Source organism: Vipera ursinii (genome assembly GCF_947247035.1).
Source record: "Vipera ursinii genome assembly, chromosome: 4".
NCBI lineage: Eukaryota > Metazoa > Chordata > Lepidosauria > Squamata > Viperidae > Vipera > Vipera ursinii.
Window position 1 is genome coordinate 38766101 of NC_139514.1, and position 20005 is coordinate 38786105.

The 20005-nt window shown below is 36.3% G+C and overlaps 1 protein-coding gene across 3 annotated transcripts in view; it reads left to right on the forward strand.

Annotated features, from left to right (window-relative positions):
• CD247 (CD247 molecule) overlaps positions 1–9097 on the forward strand; it is a 28628-nt gene extending 19531 nt beyond the window's left edge. The window contains exons 2-9 of one of the 3 annotated variants that reach the window (XM_083361543.1): positions 1013–1116; positions 2602–2658; positions 4533–4619; positions 4911–4946; positions 5764–5819; positions 5902–5958; positions 7784–7819; positions 8115–9097. In XM_083361543.1, coding sequence (XP_083217669.1) covers positions 1013–1116; positions 2602–2658; positions 4533–4619; positions 4911–4946; positions 5764–5819; positions 5902–5958; positions 7784–7819; positions 8115–8160 — 479 coding nt within the window. In that variant the 3' untranslated portion in view covers positions 8161–9097. Of the gene's footprint in view, positions 1–1012; positions 1117–2601; positions 2659–4532; positions 4620–4910; positions 4947–5763; positions 5959–7783; positions 7820–8114 lie in introns of those variants that run through there. The other 2 variants (XM_083361544.1, XM_083361545.1) reach the window with 2 other exon arrangements.
• Positions 9098–20005: the final 10908 nt, after the last annotated feature.

Below are 20005 nucleotides of genomic sequence, written 5' to 3' on the forward strand. Positions count from 1 at the left end.
TTTAGATATTGGATGCATGTTTTAGAGATCTCTCAGTAACAAAATAGACACATTATGGATCTAATAAATAATAAACAAATATTGAAATACTTCTAGATCAGGGAGCAAAACAAAATCCTGAGAGAGCTTCATAGTTCCTCTTAATGCTGCTGAAGAACTGTAATTTTTAATTGTCACAAAAAAGGAATTATATAGAGGATTAATATTTAATTAAAGTATATATGTAATCCACTAAAGTTTTTCTTTTTTAATGTACTTATCTTTAGGATTTCAGCCCTTAACAATATCACTTAAAGACAAAAATAAGATTGGCTTAAAATAAGATTGCCTATTTCTGCTGTAAATAGTATTATCGAATCATTAAATGTTGGCCTCAGTTGTGTTTGGAATAAAGAACATGGCCCAAATCTTGAAAAAAAATTTATGTTGATTATGATCCATTGAAATCAGTAGGACAAATTACAGTAGTTGCCATGACCTATGGCCCGTTAATTTTACTGGGATTTTATTGTGATGTTTTTCTGGGGAACCTGGATGTTTTAGAACAGGGTGTCAAATTGCGAGCCCATGGGCCGGTTGCATCAGGCGGAGGCCGCACCTACCCGAGCTCTGGCAATGCAAAAAAAGTTGTGATACATAACGACATGTCTGTGATGTTGCAAGTTTGATACCCATGCTCTAGAATCATTGAACCATTATTATGTAAAATACTAACAATGAGGGGCTTTATATCACCTCAGCAACAAGTTACTTTTTATTAATAATAGCCAGGTCTGTAAAACATGCATGGCAATGTGTAACTGTTATTCTAATATCCCCATGAGATGACAAAAATGGAAGTCACTTAAAAGTCATTGAGCAATAGGCATGCTGGTTGAGAAAGTAGGAATTGTAATCTTGAGAGTACTAGTTTATGGAAGCCTGTGCTCATGGTTTGCTTTAAATCCTTTCTCTGTAGAACTGACTCACTAGTTGTTGTTGTTTTTAAAAAAAACAATCTTTTTTTAAAAAGATGCTGATGCACTGGGATTAACAGATCCAAAGCTGTGCTACATTCTGGATGGGATCCTTTTAATATATGCTATCATCATCACAGCCCTTTTCATGAAACTAAAGGTAAGATATTTTCAGAAAGAGATTTCCTTATTGTTTTACATACACACAGAGGAACCTGAAGGAAAAAAAAGGTTCCTGTGACTTTCTTTAATCCTTTTGATTGTATGTTTGAATGTTGATGTAAACCTTAATGATATAAAATTAAGAGAAATTACTCCATGAAATCAACTTTCACTGCAACAGTTCTATAACACTGCAATGTCCCTCATATAACTATTATAGAAAGATTATCCTTCTGTACCTTATCCCAAAGTTCAATACCCAGACAAAATGTTCCCTACATTATTAGTTGTTACTCTCAGATCTTGCAGACTTGCATCACTTTCCCCAATCCTGTGATTCTGAGCTATATTGGATTCTATCCTGCAGATTTAGCTACAGTGCCTTGCAGTATTATGGAAACTGAAGTTCCACATCAGTGAGGAGACATATTCAGTTGGGAAGACTATTAGGCAGACACTATTTGTAAACGATCTGGAAAAGATGGGAAATTGTTAATAATAAATCTTACATTTAAGAGTTTGAACAACTGTTTTGTTTTTGTTTTATTCAATATTGCTACTTTTAACTATTAGCTATAGGTTTGGTTTTTTGGACAGGACCAGAGTTAAGGCATTTTTAAAAATGAAAGTTTAGCAGCCTACTGTAACTTGGTGTCCTACTCCTAGGGAACTCTGGGAAATGCAGGTTCAGTCTTTAAGAAGAGATTGGACATCCATTTGTCTGAAATGGTATACCTGGGCAGGGGATTGGACTAGATGACCTCCAACATCCCTTCAAACAACTTCTTCTTCTTCTTCTTCTTCTTCTTCTTCTTCTTCTTCTTCTTATTATTATTATTATTATTATTATTATTATTATTATTATTATTATTATTAAACTTTTATTCATTAAACATGAAACTCAGTCAACTGAACACTCAAATTGACTGGCACTAATGGTTGACATGGGTTGCTGCCAGCATCCTAGGTATCAACCAAGTATCTCCTTAAAATGTAAGATGTTCCAAGTAGTGCAGTTTTTTGTAGCTTTGCTGGAGTGATTGCAGGAAGCTGCAATTTCTTGATGTATTTTCCAGTTTTTGGACATAGTTCCCAGTGCCCCGATGACAATGGGTATCATTGTTACATGTTTCATCCATAATCGCAGTGTTTCGTAATTTTTTCCAGTTCTTTTTCTTCGACTCTGACATCTCCTGGTAGAGCGATATCAATCAGCTGCATTATTTATTATTATTATTATTATTATTATTATTATTATTATTATTATTATTATTATTATTATTATTATTATTATTTTACTACTACTACTACACTACAGTACATTTGGAGGGTGTCCAGTTGGAAAGAGCTAATATATAGTGCTCACTGAAGGCTCAGTAATACACTGTCACTATTTTATAAATCCCTAGTGGCCTTTGGAATAGAAATGGACAGTTTTGTGAATAAAAGCTCTTATATTACATGTTTGTCAATATTTTTCCAGCTACGCAATCGCTCTACAGAATCCAAGCCTTCTCAAAATGCAAATGACATATATAATGTAAGTAGTGAATTTTTTTATGTCTCTTATATAATCAGGCACCTACAAATGAATTAAAGTGATGATGTAACATACGTTGGAAAATTGAGATATCAGTCTGCCTGCAGAACCCAGTGAGATTTATTCAGGGCCAAATCAAAATGATTCCTTTTAGTATAGGGATTCCCTACTACCTTCTTCCACCAAAATTACTAAATGCCAAGATAAAAGGGGTGGGGAGGTTTTCGTGTGCAGCTATAGGAGAACCTCCAGGCCATAGTTATACAGCTCATTTTTAATTAAGGGAATTATAGTGGTTTACTTGATATAGGATTTTGCTTATTCAGTAGGCTTTCTGAAGGACACACATTTTCTCTCTCTCTACATGGATGGATAGATAGGTAGGTAGGTAGCTAGATAGATAGATAGAAAAAAAGAGAGAAAACTCTGCCAATGTTTTAGATTTCACTCACATCAATTGGATTCATAGAATAGCCAATGGTAAGAAATTCTGACTTTTACAAACCAAAACATTTGGCAAAGAACATTTCCAACCAAGAAGCGCTTGCAATTATTGCAATATTTTCACTATATTCCTGAAAATCCCATTCCCCAATATTTGATTATCTATTAGAAGAACTGTCTAGGTCCTGCTGGAGGAAAAAGTCAACTAGAGATGCTGCTATGAAAACTTTGTATGTGATGGCTTTGGTTTTCTTTTTAGTATCACCTGTTTGCTTAAGGTTCACAGAATATATAATAAGAGGTTTAAGGCAACACTAAAGAGTATTGTATATGCTTACCAAAGGACACTGGGACAACTTTATAGCTGAATAATGAGCATTGACTATTTAAGGTGAGACTAGAAAAGCTCTAGGTAAGCAGAGTTAGAGGATAAAATCAGTTCATGAGAAGTTATATATTGCACAAGTTTCCAATTTCATGTGAATAATGGGACAAGGTAGATAAAAAGGGACAGAGAGCACTTAATGTGTAAGAGATTTATCCTTGGATGGGAAATAAGGATGCTCCAAAGATTAAATAAAATGAGAAAACTACATCATAAACAGGTGTTGCTGTAAATATGTTTGTATGTGTGTGTATGCAGATACTCATGCATATGAAATGAAATTGAAAAGATGGGGGGGGAATTAAACACTGAAAACTTTTGAAAATTCTGTTTACTGATATGTTTTCATCTACTTTGGGTTTTTTACTATCTTTTTTCTATGTAGCCATTTATTTTGCTCCTTAAATGTCTTAAAATAAAAGTTAAAAACTTTCCAGGTTAAATAGAATGTAAGTTAGAGTCAGTGTAGTTTGGTTGAATTAATCAGTTACACCCGATATTCTTGGAGAAAGGAGTAACGAACTCCTTAATGATTTAATTACTTTTTTACTCAGAGTTCTGCAACTATGGTTGTGATTAAGAGCTGTTATTTTGAGCTTTAGGTAAAATACAGATAGTCCTCTGTACGACTGATTGCTTAGTAACTGTACAGAGTTGTGATGGACCTCCTCGGGGTACTTACAACCTGGCTAATGGCTGGCTCCCTCCCAGAGACCATGTGACTATTTTATCATGGTTTGCTGAAAACATTTACTTCTGCATTTGGGCAAAGCGACCCATAGTGAGCCATTCGTTCATTTAACAACTTCAGAGTTCACTTAACAACCGTTGCAAAAAAAGTCACCAGTCATGTACAACTATCACAACTTATGACTGTGATGGACAGGCAAATTGAGGACTATCTATATACAGATTCACTTGACTTTTTGTGTCTAGTGCTTCACCTAAAACCAAATTACGCATCCTTAACTTGGGGAAAATTGGTTAGGTCAAGAGGAAATTGGACCTTGTAGTTAGTAGTATCTCTTTTTTTCTTCTTCTTCAGAAACTATCTACCAGACACAGAGATGAATATGATTCTCTGGCAGTAAAAAAACCAGATACAGATCTTGAAATGGCTGTGGAAAACCAGGTATCTTCACCATCTTTTCTGTGTAGGCAGTTGCCACAAAACATGTAGGCATAGCTTGGGGGAGGAAGCACAAGACCATGACCCCCATGTGCTTTGAAGAATGAATAGTATCAATCTACAACTGACTTCTCTGTTGGTTAGGACAGAGTTGTGCAATGGATGTTGAAGCAAGTGCCCTGTCAGCTCTCCCACCATGATATAACTGGTCTGTCAGCTCTCCCACCATGCCTTCTCTTTTGTCTTCAGACTTGGTATATATAAGAATGTTTAGGATAATTTTTCTCTTTCTAGCGCAGAAGAAAGAAACCTCAGGACAAAGTTTACACTGTGAGTAGATCCAAGAATTGACTGTTATTATAGTTTAGTTAATTATCCACCAGAGCATTTTGAAAGGATGTGTGTGGGTGGGTGTATTTGGAAAGAAGTTGTTTTTGTATGCAACCTTTTCCAGAGTTTTATGAATAAGGTTTTGGGGAAAAAATATCTCTATGTTGGGATGTAACACAACTACTTCTTCACAAGATGCAGAAAGGAATATAAGTATATAAAAATCAACCACTCTATTTTTTCTGTTTTTATGAGTCTTAAAAGATGCTCAAGATTGCCCCATTTTGCCTTTCTTTTCCTTTAACAGGAAAGAAAGCGGTCAGGTTTTCAAGCTTCTGTTATTAAAGATTGTATCAATAAAATAGAATTCTAGTGTTTTTTTTTCTGGATTGCTTTTTTTACCTGACCTACCTGAAAGGCTTAACAGTGACAGCAGGAACAACTGTTAGTAGTCATCCTTATCTGGACTTTGGGAGATGTTTATCAGATTATCGGTCAGCTTTTTTGTGGACATTTTGCTCTCCATATCAGAGGAATCTAACTTCTATGTTGAAAATCAAACTATTGATCATGTACAGGAAACCTGAGCTTCCTCTATTCCAACGAATCTTTTGTTTATAGTTTAATCAAATCGCAGGTTGGGGAAAAAATGGGGAATGGTTGTTTCCCAAACAGCATTGCTTTCAAATCTGCATAAATTGTGCCTGAGATTATAACGGTTGACAAAGAAAAAGCAATGAAGAGTAAATGTTTTTGCTAGAATAGCAGCCATAAGTACTTACATTTTTGGAAATATCTTTCTTACAATTTGGCCTAGGAAGAGCAAGGACATACTGGCCAGAGTGAAAGAATTAATCAAATACATCAGAAACTGTAAGAAAAGGCATTAGAGAAAATTAAGATTTTTCTTAAATTTCCTTTTTACCAATACTGTTTTATGGTTTTCCATGGCTAGTCCCTACAGCGGGATAAGATGGGTGAAGCATACAGTGAAATTGGAAAGAAAGGAGAGGTAAGTGATATTTTCTATCATTTTGGATGCACAAAAGATAGCTGCATCCATCAATTTGTCATTGTTGACTCTAGGCAGGATTGCACTTCTCTGGATGAGTGGGTACTTCAAGGTTTGCCCATGTTACGCCTTTGTTGCATGAGTTGCACTGGCTCCGTTTCTTCCAGGTACTGGTTATTACTTTTAATGTCTTACATAGCATGGGACGGCCTGTCCCTGGGGGTTTCTGCCTATCAGACAGGAAGATATGTCCAGGTTCCTTCCCTGAACTGTTACCATCTAGTAGGATCTCTGAAGCATGCCTTTTCTGGCAGGCCCCTGCTAGTTTAGCCTTGGAAGTTCTGGGCTTCATACCCAGTTGTTGGGGTAGAATGATTGCTCTGAATTGGTTCTTGGAGTATCCCAAAATGAGTGAGTTGCTGGCTTGTGGTTATGTTTTATGATTTTGTTTTATGGTTTTTGTAATTCAGGGGTTTACTATTGTTGTGGGCCATCCAGAATTGTATTTTAAAATGGGCACCTATACAAATCTTATATATGCATTTCTACTCAAGTTTTCCCAGTCCTATCCTTTAGTCCCCCAACTTTCCGGCTTTGTGGACCAGCAGGGGTGGGGGTAGAAGAGACAGTTTTGCGCATGTGCGCACCATTTGCACAAATGAAGCTTCACGTGCTCACACACTTGCCCCATGCATGCGTGGCCCAATTCCTAAAGGGCCATGGTTGGTGCTGGGCTGTGGACTCGGGGTTGGGGCCTCCTATTTTAAGCTGAACTACAGTTCCATAATACAGAATAATGACAGTATTAATTCAATACATGTGAAAGTACCAGCGAGGGAGAAGCTGTCTTATCAGCATAAACTTATCTACAATAGTCATACAAAACAGAAGACAAATTTATAGTTTGTTTTTTCTGATTATAATTTTTTCATAGTATCTCTGTCAGTTGGGTATAATTGTGAAGCACAATCACAAACATGCTATCCTTGTTGGAACAGGCTAATACGGGGGAGTCCACAACTTATGACTATATTTAGAGCTAGAATTTCCATTTAAGTGATGTGGTCATTAAGTGAATCACACTTGATTTTACCACCTTTTTTCCATAGTTGTTAAGTGAATCATGTGAACATTAAGAAAATGTGGCTTTGTCCATTCATTGCTTATCAGAACTCATTGGGAAAGTTGCAAATGGCAATCAGGTGACCCTGAATGCTGCAAACATCATAAATACATGCTGGTTGTGTGAACAACTATTCCACACAAGAGTTCAGTTAGCTATTTTTATTGCTCAAGCCTATAATACAATTCATAGGCTGGGCTAAAAAGGTAAAGGTAAAGGTTCCCCCGCACATGTGTGCTAGTCGTTTCCAACTCTAGGGGCCGGTGCTCATCTCCATTTCAAAGCCAAAGAGCCAGCGTTTGTCCGAGGACATCTCCGTGGTCATGTGGCCGGCATGACTAGACGCCAAAGGCGCACGGAACACTGTTAGCTTCCCACCGTAGTGGTCCCTATTTTTCTACTTGCATTTTTGCGTGCTTTCGAACTGCTAGGTTGGCAGAAGCTGGGACGAGTAACAGGCGCTCACTCTGTTACGTGGCACTTGGGATTCGACTCGCCAAACTGCTGATCTTCTGATCGACAAGCTCAGTGTCCTAACCCACTGAGCCACCGCGTCCCTTCAGGCTGAGCTAGAGAAGGTTTAAGGACATTCAAAGGGGAGGGGTCTGATCTTGCTCTCCTGTGCCTATGTAGCAATTCCAGACTAATTCCCCACTTGACTTCTCCCTTGAAGTTTATTAATCCTGGCCTTTTCTTTTCTAGAGACATTGTGGCAAAGGCAATGATATTCTTTATCAGGTAAGATAACAACAGAACCCTTCCATGTAATTTCTTTAACTCTTAATTCACTGAGATCTGTCTAAAGCAATTTATCCCCTCTTCATTCTCTGAATACTTTTGGTCCTATTGCCTGCCTATGCTTGCAAGAGAGATGGACAAGGGAAGATGCTTAGGAAACAGTTGGATTCTTCTTACAAATGTTGCTATCAGACCTTAGATTTAGTACCCTTGCTAAAGGCATCACCGAACCTGAATCGATGGTTAATAAAGTCTAATTTATTTATTTTCTAATCATGCATTTTCTCTTTATCAGGGCCTCAGTCAAGCAACAAAAGACACATACAATGTCCTTCAAATGAAGCCAATGCATTCTCATTAGTTACAACTGGAAGGAAGAAAGAACATACCTTATGGTGGAATGGCATCAACTAAAGAGGACGGTTCATTTCAGCAAAGCCATTGCCTTGTTTGAAGAATGCTATTGTACAGTTAGCAAAACCCATATTTCATTTCCAAATAACATCCTGAGTTTTTTTAAAAAATGTACATATGTTTAAAGATTCTGCTTAATGTACAGTTGCTCATATTTAGGAGATTGCTATTCACTGCATAGCTAAATAAGAAAAATATTTTTCTTCCTTAGGTGAAAGATAACCAACGAATTTTCTTTCCCTGTAGATGTTTTGTAAGGTATTTTGAATTGAAGATAGCTGGGGAACGTTTGGGGGAAAGGGGAGGGGAAGAGAATATATTCTGGAACCTTTCATCACTTTCCAGGAATTTGGATTACTGTACAATCTATCAGGCATACCAGCAGGGCTGGTGGTAAAGGATGACAAAAATTGTCATTTTAAAAAAATGATAACTCTCAAATCATTAAATAGTTCGGAACTTAACTGAAAGTAGACATCTTTTTATATTGAAGATGATGGTACTTTGAACTGCAGTGTATGAGACAAGTGAAAATTCTGTTCATGAGCTTGGATCATTATCCACAAAATGTAATTTTCTTTAGCATCAAAAAGCTATCAGCATTTACTACTATGTTTGGATGAAGTCTGCAAGTAAAATACAAATACGAAAAGAAAAACAAAAAAACTGGACACAGAACTAACCCATTTAATAAAGCAACCAGAACTAGTTTTGGCTTAGAACTACTTCTGTTGATGAACAAAAGTGTTACTTTTGAATAATGAAAATGTATTGGATGTCACTAAACAGTAATCATAAAAATACTCTTGTGCTATGAAGAAGTGGACCAGTACAGTTTATGCTTGTCTTTGCATGATTAAAATAATGGATAAGTATATTGTCTGTTGCTTCGTTATGTACATTGTTCCTAGTGGCTAACATTTCTCATACTTCAACCCGTATTAACCACAGTCAATACAAAAACTTACCACTTGACCAGAAATCATTAACAAGCTTTCTTTTGATTACTACTGATCACATTTTAAGAAGTCTAATTAAACTGCGAACTATAGTTAAGGCCTGCAAGGAAGGAAAGCAGGGAATTTGCCTGGGAGGCTGCGCCCTTTCAGCATCTTCAGCTGAGCGCCTGCCTACCTTTGGAATGTGTGGGTACAATTTGAATGTGGAGATTATAATAAACCTTTATTGTCAAAGTACAACATGTGTACATTGAGATTAGCTGAGCCTCCCCCCGTGCTGTCTCCCCCCAACACACAGTGACAACAAACCCTCCATCCCACCACACCATGTGAACCAACTACACCACACACCGGTCTCCCAAGTCAATTCTGCATAAGATCATGTCCCATTTAAAAGCCTAACAGCCCACGGATAAAAGCTATTTTTCAGCCTGTTGGTACGGCTGGCTATACTCCTATATCTCCTACCGGATGGTAGGAGAGTAAAGAGATACCGTCCAGGGTGTGAGTCATCCCTGAGAATCTTCCTCACTCTTCCAAGGCAACAAGCCCTGGCGATGTCATCCAGTGGTGTCAGGGGACAGCCCACAATGTCTTGTGCTGTGCTCACTACCCTCTGTAATACTTTCCTGTCCGCGGCTGTCAGACCAGCATACCAAACCACAATACCATATGAGAGGACGCTCTCTATGGTAGACCGGTAAAAGAGGGTCATTAGCTGTTGTTCTACCTTGTTCTTCCGCAAGACCCTAAGAAAGTGAAGCCTCTGTTGGGCTTTTCTAGCCACCTGGGTTGTGATTATATCTTGGACACCATGACAAAATGGGTGCTGATAGGCTTTTCATTTACAGTATAGAGTGGTGTATCTGAACTGCAAAAAAATGAACCACTAGAAGGAGCAGATCAGCTGCCATGTATAGGATGACCAATAACTGGTATATGATATTTCTAAATAAATGGCAGCCCTAGACATCTTAGCAACAATGCTAGGGCTACCAGATTTGGACTGCAAAAAACAGATCGCTAGATGGCAGGAAAGAGCTAGGAGAAAGGTAACTATTGGTCAAGCCTACAAATTTTTTACTATACCTGCAATGCTTCTCTCTCTCTCTCCTCTGTAGAATACTATTACCTGTTTTTACCCTTTTTTTCTGGGCAGGTGAGTGCATGTCCAAAGAAAACACTGGTATGCAGTGTTTTTTTTAAGTTTATAAAATGCACGTAGGTTTCAATTCTAGAAAATAAAGATGCTGCAGATTGATATTATGCAGCATGCCAGTGTTAAAACCAACATAATTTTTGAATGATTAAATAAGTCAAATGGAAAAGGAACTTTGGGGAACATGAAACATGAGGTCATTTAAACCCCTCCAAACCACAGTGGGCCACAAGCTTTAAAACAGGAATGCTTGCACAGAGGTTACGTGTCAAATTTAGTTCCCAATTAAAGCAAAGTTTTTATTAAAGACACAGACCAGAATAACATTACAATAGTAGTGAAATAAAAAATAAAACTGGGTTACACATTGTTAAGATAAATGAGAGTCTAAGTAAAATTAGGGACAATTAGGACTGGGAGTAAACCCACTGCAAACATTTAAATTCCCTGGAGTATCTGTTTTATGTTTACCTGCCTCATTTTCCCCCTAGGATTTGAGTCAAGATTGAATTCATCTCTATATCATGTACAGAAAATGCAATAAAACTTTAAAAAGATGCTTTGTAAAAGGGGCAATAAATCCAACAAAGCTTAACTGAAGGTAAGCAAAGAACTCATACTTGAGAAAACTACTCTGTAACCATGCTCTGGGGAGTGTTTTATAATCTGCCCACTATTAGGTGGAACTGAGATGTCCAGTCAAAGAATTGGGAGTTGGCAGCTGGAATTCTGATCATAGCAGTTTTATATTTTACCTTTCCAATGTTAAATGAGTATGTATATTATCAAGTTCAAAAGACTCAGGATATGGCAAATTCTGGACTGTGCTACTGGACATTTAGAGGGCAATCCTTAAGTTCAAAAAGTTTGGAAATATTACGTTACTGAGTTAACTCAATCTCCTGTATAGGCTAGCAGCTGATGTTTATTCAATCCATCTAATGCTGCAGAAATTCCATACCAGAAATTCTAATGTATTTAATATCATTTTAAAAAGCATATATCACAAATATTTCTCTATAAGGAAATCAAAAGATGATATATTTGAAATAAACTTAAATTAACCGTCAGGTTGAAGTCCAGTGTTTAAAAAACGTAAAAGGCAACAATTTTAAAAAGTTATGTGCAACTGTGTATATGGGTAGACAGATATAAAATGTATCTTCATCCTCTTTATTATGAATAGCTTACTCTCTCTTGACATGCTTTGGATTAGCTGTTGTTAAAGGCTAGGAAAGACAGGAGTTGTAGTCCAGTATATCTAGAGGGAATCAGGTTGAGAAAGGCTACTTTGAACAGTGAAAAAACCTGAGTTGTATACATTCAGTTCAGAGTGAAAAACCACTGTAAAACATAATCAGTTATCAAATTATCAGGAATACCATTAAGATTTTAGATCAGGCATGTCAAACTGCTGTCCTGCGGGCCGGATGCGCCACGCCGAAACTGCGCCCACCCCATTGCCGGCAATGGGGAAAAAGTCACGATACGTCACACTACGTCATGTGGCGTCACGTGTTTGACATGCCTGTTTTAGATTATAATGCAAACAAGAGAAAAGCTTACCTGTTTTTGCTTTCCCCAAGGAAAAAACAACAACAATTGGCAGAAAATAAGACCAATTTACTGTAAGATAGTAGAAAACCTAGATGTTGGCATCTCATTTTGTCTCTAGTATTTGTTTAAAAATCACAAACACGCACATAATTGTTAAAACACTTGGAAAAATGGTTTAATGACGTTTACAACAGAAATGTACTGTACAGTTACAGTAAGTCTCATATATATAAAAATTACAGCAGACAAATGCATCTACACAAAACCTACCATTTTTATCCTGATTCACTGTAATCTACAGTTTCTCAATGCCCACAAGCCACCTGCAGGCAGCCACTAGGGAGAAAACAGAAGATATCTTTAAAGAGACAGCGTTCTTTTGATCTCCCTCAGGATAGGGATCTCAGACTGACCATAAGCAAGAATGAATGTTGTAGGATATGTAAACCACTCTTTTAAGGTGACATACATTCCAAATTAAATTATACAAATGACCATTTAAACAAAAAGAATCAGTAGGAAAAAAAATCTGTACCTGTGTAGTCCACAAAAATTACATACTAGGTTTTGCAAGAGAAAGGGCAATAAACATTTTTCTAAGCAATGTGTCCATTGATTGCCTTAGGGAAAAATAATTCTCTTGTAACAAAAAGAAAAAAGTTATGACATCAAAACCATGGATTACCCTTTAGTGAATGGCTTTATCTACCTTTGGATATGAATGGATGATGCCTTCTGAGTAGGGCAAAGGTTCAATTTTATACATGTAAGCATGCTGTCTCTTTAAAAAAAAATCTCTGTTCAGAATGGCAATAAGAGAAAATGCAATCTAAATTGACAATCTGATGGAAATTACAGATTATGTACATTTTTCCTCAATTATGAACACCTAGGCAGTGAAAACTATTGTGTTAATACATACATAGACACACCCAAAACATACAAAAATACTATTTCAAACTACTAAGAATAAGACAATCAATTATCTCCATGCTATGACTTTTAAGAGCATTACACAGAAACAAACAAGAATTTAAACACATTTTTAATATCCCAGAAATATACCAAAATATACATCTAAGCTTTGGAATTACTGAGGTTAGACTAATGCAAGTGCTGGGTAATTGTACTTAATACACAAGTCTAAGGTTCTGCAGGAAAGAAATTATCTTTGGTATCTGCATCAGGCTAATATTATTAACATTTGGATTTTGCTTTGGGATAGAGCTTGTATGATCCTAGAACCAAACACCCCTACTTAACTGAGATTTAAAAGATTTGTGTAAAAAGTTCCTTGGTTGGCAACCCCCCTCCCCCAAAGTTTAAAAAGTCATAGACATCTACCTAGCAAAAATGTTGAGAAATACAATGCATAGTTGCACGGTGGTGCTGCAAAAATAATGAACAAACAACAAAAAGGAAAAAGCAGAAAAGAAGAAAAAAAACTTTTTTTTTTCAGATTATTTCTCACAATAGGACAGCCTCTTCCAAGCAGTGGCGGGGGAAAGCTCAGAAGTGCAGCCTAGCATGTATCAATCAATTTATCACAAAGGGTTAAAAGTACCCACCAGAGCAGCCAATCATGCACCAAGGCCTTCAGCTTCACAACCAATATATAAAGCTCCATCACATTTCTCCAAGCTTTTCTCCGTGCCCCTCGGATTTGTAATCTTATAAGAGTGGGAGAAAAGTTACCTTGCTGACGAAATCCACATTATCTTAGATCAAGCCATCCACTGCATCTTGGAATGGAAGGCAAAAACCACTTTGGGATTCATCTCTTACCACACCCAGAAAAGATGGCTTCCCGAATTTGATTGGTGCTGAAGATGCCCTTTGTCTTTGGTTTGTTTGTTTGTTTTGAGTTTATACAATCATTAGGAAATCTTTGGTTTTGGCTGGAATTTTTTAAAAGAACAGAACAAAACAAAACAAAGAAACCGCCCCCCCCTCAGCATATAGCAGGGTACCGTGACCTGGCAAAGCTTCCCTTTCTAAAGGGATGGGGAAAAGTACATTCAAACTAAAAAGGTAGAAAGAGCATAGATACAGCTTCTGGTTAAGCCAGAGGGAAGAGGTGGCAAATGAACAAGATTGTCAAATAATAAAAGGACATGTTTTATTAAAGGAGTGACACTCAAAGACAACAGGATAAAAGGTAGAAAGCGGTATATGTATGCACACAATTTGGCCCTAGCTTGTTCCTGGAAAACAAGAGCCCTGACATCTCGCCAGGAGGTGGCAGAAGGCAGCATTCAGATTTCATGCACAGGCTGGGAAAGAGATGGTTATTCAAAGACTACAAGATGACCCCCTCCCCAGTAGACCAAAACAAATAAAAGATTGCAATTTGCCCTCAGTTTGCAGTAGCTTTTAAGCAGCAACATTCAGAGGCTTTGGGGGATCTGTCCCCAGGTTACAGGTCACGGTTTGCTATAGGCCAGAGTTCAATGCTAATTAAAGGAAGGGTGGCAGACTTGGCAACTCTGTAGGGTTTGGAGAAAGTTAAAGCAAGTTACTCGGTTACGAGTTAGAAATGAGGTATACGACAGCTCCTGTACCTGTGACGGATAAATATCCGACACCTATTCATACCTAGCTTAGATACTATTGCAGAAAAAGGAAATGGAACATCCACATGGTAGGATCAAGGAGTGAAAATGTCTCATCATGTTCTAAAAGATCTTTTGCTTTGTGGATTTTAGAGAAAAGTCTTCTCCAACAGGTTTTAAGTAAGTAGAGTTATCTACGCACCGCCATATCGATATCTATGGTATTTTCTCTTTGTAGTTCAGAGAAACTGAATCTTAGGCCTTAAAATCATAATAAGGATTATACAGGGCAAACAATGGCTTCCTGCCCCACAATAATGCCCTTTACAAACCTACTGAAAAAGCAGCTTTGCTTGATGTGTATCTTAATTAAATGTAGACTTATACATTCCAACATATATCAAATAACTTACAGTATTCTTATCACCAGCACCTTCAGTGCTGAAAACCTTCTGGTATATCAAATAAAATTAGAAATTATTTGGAAAACTTATTTTAATGGGTTTTACCCAGTGAAAAAGCAGTATTATTTTTGGTGTGTCAGAAGAAGATTGCGACAATGAACACTGGAGGAAGAGTTCACAACAGACTTTAAGTCAATATTTTGGCTTCAGCAAACAAAGATAAGAAATAAGGCAGAAGAGAATCACTGCAGCTCTCTCCATTAAGAATGTTTCTTTCAAGATCCCACCTACCAACTGTTTCATTTCCTTCCTCTCTTGTTTTCAACATCTTTTGTTCCAAGTGCTCTTATCTTTGAAAGTATTTTCCTATTTTCTACCTATAAATCTAACTAATTTAGGAAAATCACACAATATTAATACCACTTTACATAAAGTCAGAACACCAAATCTATTATTAAAGCTTTCAGTGAGGTTATGCATTCTAGCTGATTTACAAAGTAAGAAATGGACAACTCATATATAATTACACAACTGCTTTCTTTATAGAAGCGTACATCGAACTTGATTATTGCAGTTAATCAAGCCACAGCACGTCATGTGAGAATATTGAAAGCTCTTTTGATGAGTAAAAAACCCCCAGTTATCTCCAACATTTCTATTATGTAAAGAAAAAACATCACCCAGTATATCTCAACTGTGCCAGAAGATGATGCATTTTTTAAAAAAATTTCAGGTTTCCCTGTTTCCAAATAATAGCTCATGACCTTGGCTTTTGTTTTAATCAGTTCTTGATTCCAATATGTCCTCAATGAAATCAGCCAAATTAAGCCCATTTGTACAAGAAAAACCACTATAAACTATGTCTTCAAAGAAAAAAGCTATCAATATAAACTTCTAAGACCATCTTTTTTTTAATCTTAAGACACTCTGAAAACAGGAAAGTTGGCAAAGATTTACCAGTGCCTTTAAGCATAAAAGCCATTGGAAATTCTCCCCTCCAGTCAAAGTCCCTCATTCTCAAATAATATGCCGGCAACAAATACACATAAACACTAATATTATTCTAAAGAATATGTTAGAATAAGGATGGAATAGACAACAGTCTTCAAACCAAAATATGCATTCTTTGCAAAAAATGACCCAGCCTCTCAGCAAAATTAAAACAAGAATATTCATCTATTCAGTAAGAAATCCTTTCTCCCAAGGATTATCTTACAAGTTCATCTCCTCCCCCACCCCAATGTACACTATATTTAAGTGTTAAGAGGAGATTAGTGTTTAATTTGGTTTATCTTCTGCAATTTTTGGTCTAGAAAAGGTTAACATTGTTAGTTTAAAAATTATTTAAAAAGTATTTATTATTAAGCACTACAATCAATGGCAAAATGGGTGGGAATAAAAGCAACCATTTTACAATAACTTTCTGATTTGATTTAGATGGAAATCTTCCACTCCCATCCCCAAGTTAAGCATCTTGGTTTAAGAGCAGCCCTAGTGCAACTACATAAGTTGAAATGGATTGCTAACTTTATTTCTGTGTGTACAAATAACACAATATAGCAACTCAAATTGGTAACCTACATACTGTCATTTGATATACTGAATATTATTAATAATCAAAGAATCCCAGATTCAGGAGTAAGAAGAGTCCGCTTCCTTTGGCAAGATAAAATTAAAAAAGAGAGAGAGAATGAAGCTGTAAGCAACACTTGCCTTCTAGTAGGAGTGTACTTGCTATCCGAGTGTAAAACTTCTTAAAACTTCCAATTTTGAATCAGTTACTGGCTGAATCAGTTTGAATGTTCTGCAAGTATTTCAACCCTGAAACAGAGCTATTTGAACTCGAAGCACTGAAGAATTTCCAAAACATTTGGGCCTTTTGTAGTCAGAAAAGCGTCATGAAGTTTCACACTTGAAACAGTTTGAAATATTTTTACACCCCTACCTTCTAAGCATAGTCAACACAATCTGCTTCTTCCCAACACCATCCCTGTAGAACACAGATTTCCAAATACATATACACTGGGTTTCCAGAAGCTTAACTAAACTCTACCACTACAGTTACTCCCACTATTTATAAAGATGCTCTCTCCTGATTTTTCAGTCTGCAAACAATACTAAAGCTATGCTGAGGTATCTTTTTAAAGGTGCCAGAAAACCAGCTGCTACCAAAGGCATTGTTTCTATAATCCCGCAACATTGCCTGCTTTAAAAACAAGAGATGAGAAGGGACAGAGTGATATTTCGAATTATTTCAGTCAAGATGTCTCCATTTTACTCCCCTGGGGAGAAAATATATAGCAAACAGACTAACATTCAGTTCAACAACATTGATTTGAACAGAAGTCAGAATGTGCCAGGAGACGTCTGCAAATACAGTAATGTTAAACATCTTAAATTAGTTTTCCTTCTCAATAATAAAGCTACATAAGTTCCAGTGTGAATCAAAGGTCATTGTAATTTGCCTTAAGAGCAAATCTCTGTGCATGCAGTAGAAATGCAGGTTGTGTTCCCAGAGCAAAGATAAACGTTCACTGCATATTTATGTTATAATTTCCTAAATGGGAGATAGTATTTCATATAGGAAAAATCTAAATAGGAAAAATCTAAATATGTGAAATAGCTTCATATTCTTAAATAAGGGAATAAAAGTCTGGCATGGGCTATTAACAATTAACCAGAATTAAAAGTTGAGCTTCCTATTTACAGTATATACTGTAATTTGGACAGGGAGTGGGAAATTAATCAAAGATGGATTTGATTTCAGATTTTCATTAACAGTTGATTTAGATGTCTTTCTGTATCATGAAAACAGAAATTTGTTATTATTGCATGGTGTATGTTTAAAATGGTCTAATAGAAATATGGAATACAATGAAAATTTCATTTTCCATTCAGATCCAATATGACTTCAGGAATTTGAAAGAAATAGCAAAAAATAAGCTGACAATAAAAACCACTAAAACATGTTAAAATAAAGTCGTAATAAAGAATTCAAGAAAACAATGAATTGGCACTAATTACAGTTGTGTTTCTTCTTTTCTTGCCAATCCAACTTAAAGTTGCCAATCCAACTTAAATACTCAGGGATATGATTTAACTTTTCCCATTTAATCCTCTGAAATGCTGACAAGTTAAATTTGGCCCCAATGCTGTACAGAACAAGAATTATGCAGTTGAATTTTTAAAATAATGTATTGCTTTAAGAATACTAGAACGCTGCTTTGCATAATTGGCCAATGTATCCTAAGGTCACAGACAACTTTTATCAACAGATTTTAATTCTGGTAGTGTTTACTCTATGATCACTATTTCCTATATAGATGCATGAACGTTTAAATCCTTGTAGGATTTATATACTAAAAAGTACAGATAGGGATATACAGATTAAGTATAAACAATTCAAACGTTTGAGAAAAAACGGGAATCAGGTCAAGGATATTCTTTTATGGCATTTTTTTAGTCCATCAATAGTATAAGAATCATATTATTGAGAACTGGAATTTAATGCTAACATTATTATTTTAAGCAAATGTAACTGAAAAATGCCCTTCCCAGCATGGTTTATTATTCATTTTATGTAACAAAATAAGAAAAAAGGTCATGTATTTAGTTTTGCACTACCAATATAGTTGGGTAGCTCCAAAAGCAAGATGGCCAGATCAAACCCCTTCAATTTGCCAAACGAGAACTAGTCAGAAATGGATTTTACATATTTATTATGAAAAATCTCTCAGCATTTGAAGTCACAAGGGGAACTGCCATTATTTTCACGTGAATCCACTGCTAAATTAAAAGGGGAGTCGGGTTTCCTAAAGCAAGACCTCAACAATATTTTTCAGAACTCACCATTTACAAGCTTCATTTTGTATGCAAAAATGGTTCTAGAAATATATGCTTTGCTTACTACTTTGTTCCCCGTAACATTTCATTTGACTCAAATTCCATCTTTCAGTAGTCTTAGTAAAACAGGTTCCTGTTCAACACCCTCCCCCTGCCAAACGCCAAACACAGTTTTACAGCCTGTCCACTGCTGGCTACACACCCACTGGCAAAATTTTTATAATTTCTATAATTTTGGCTTGAAAAATCAGAGGATATTGGCAATATTTTTTCCCTCTCTCTCAAATATATGTTTAATTATACCTTGCTGTCAGAATTAAGCCTAAATTAAAAAATATTGCGAATCAAAGTGATAGTGAATTAAATACAGTTTATATCTTTTAACAAAGAGCCAGTTTACACTGCTCTAGATTCTTGTTTGTTGTAAAATATCAATCAGGACAGACGTAAAAAATAAAGAGCCCAGATAAAAAAGACTATCTTGAGTAAATTTTCCACACATCATACACAAGTGAAAAGGAAAGTTAAGGAGAATAAGGCAACGATGGATTTTAAGCCTGGTTTCTAGCATTAGAAATTCTGCAATTCCTCTGCTCTTCCTTATATCTTCAAATGACATATATCATCTTTGGCTGAATTATCTAGTATATAGATAAAATTTACACTTATTGTAATGCAATTTAATGCATTCTACCAAGTCAGGGCACAACATTATTTCCTCTGGCAACTGAAACTGAAAAAGTAGACCCAGCCTTCAGGATTGCATTGTTTCTCAGCAGCAAAGAAAGACTGCTACATTTCCCTCCCTGGCCACCCTCATTCACTACATTAAAATTCTCTAAAGCATGGCATTCTCCACAAAGTACGCATACATCCTTGGGTCAGCATGTATTGTTTCTAAGGGACTGGATCTGATCTCTGTTGCTAGAATTAAGATGTAGCCTGGGATTGCACTTTCTTCTAAAGGAATTCTTCCTATCCATCTTGCCTTTTTATATCGCCACCTCACGTTGCCTAAAGTTAACATGAACGTGACCCTCTCTCTTAATGGTTACTTAGATACTGGGAGTATTAATTGATCACTGTATTATTTCCAACCTTCTGTGGGCATCAAATAAAAATACTGAACATACAGACCTGTATATGGAGTAGACAGAGAAATGGCAAATAGTTCCTATACTTTTAGAGAGAGTACAGCCATCTCAGTGCTGTCATATCTGAACTATATAATCCATATTTCACATATAGTCAGTCTACAGATCCTAGGTATCAGTATTCAAGAGAAACATCTCAATGTC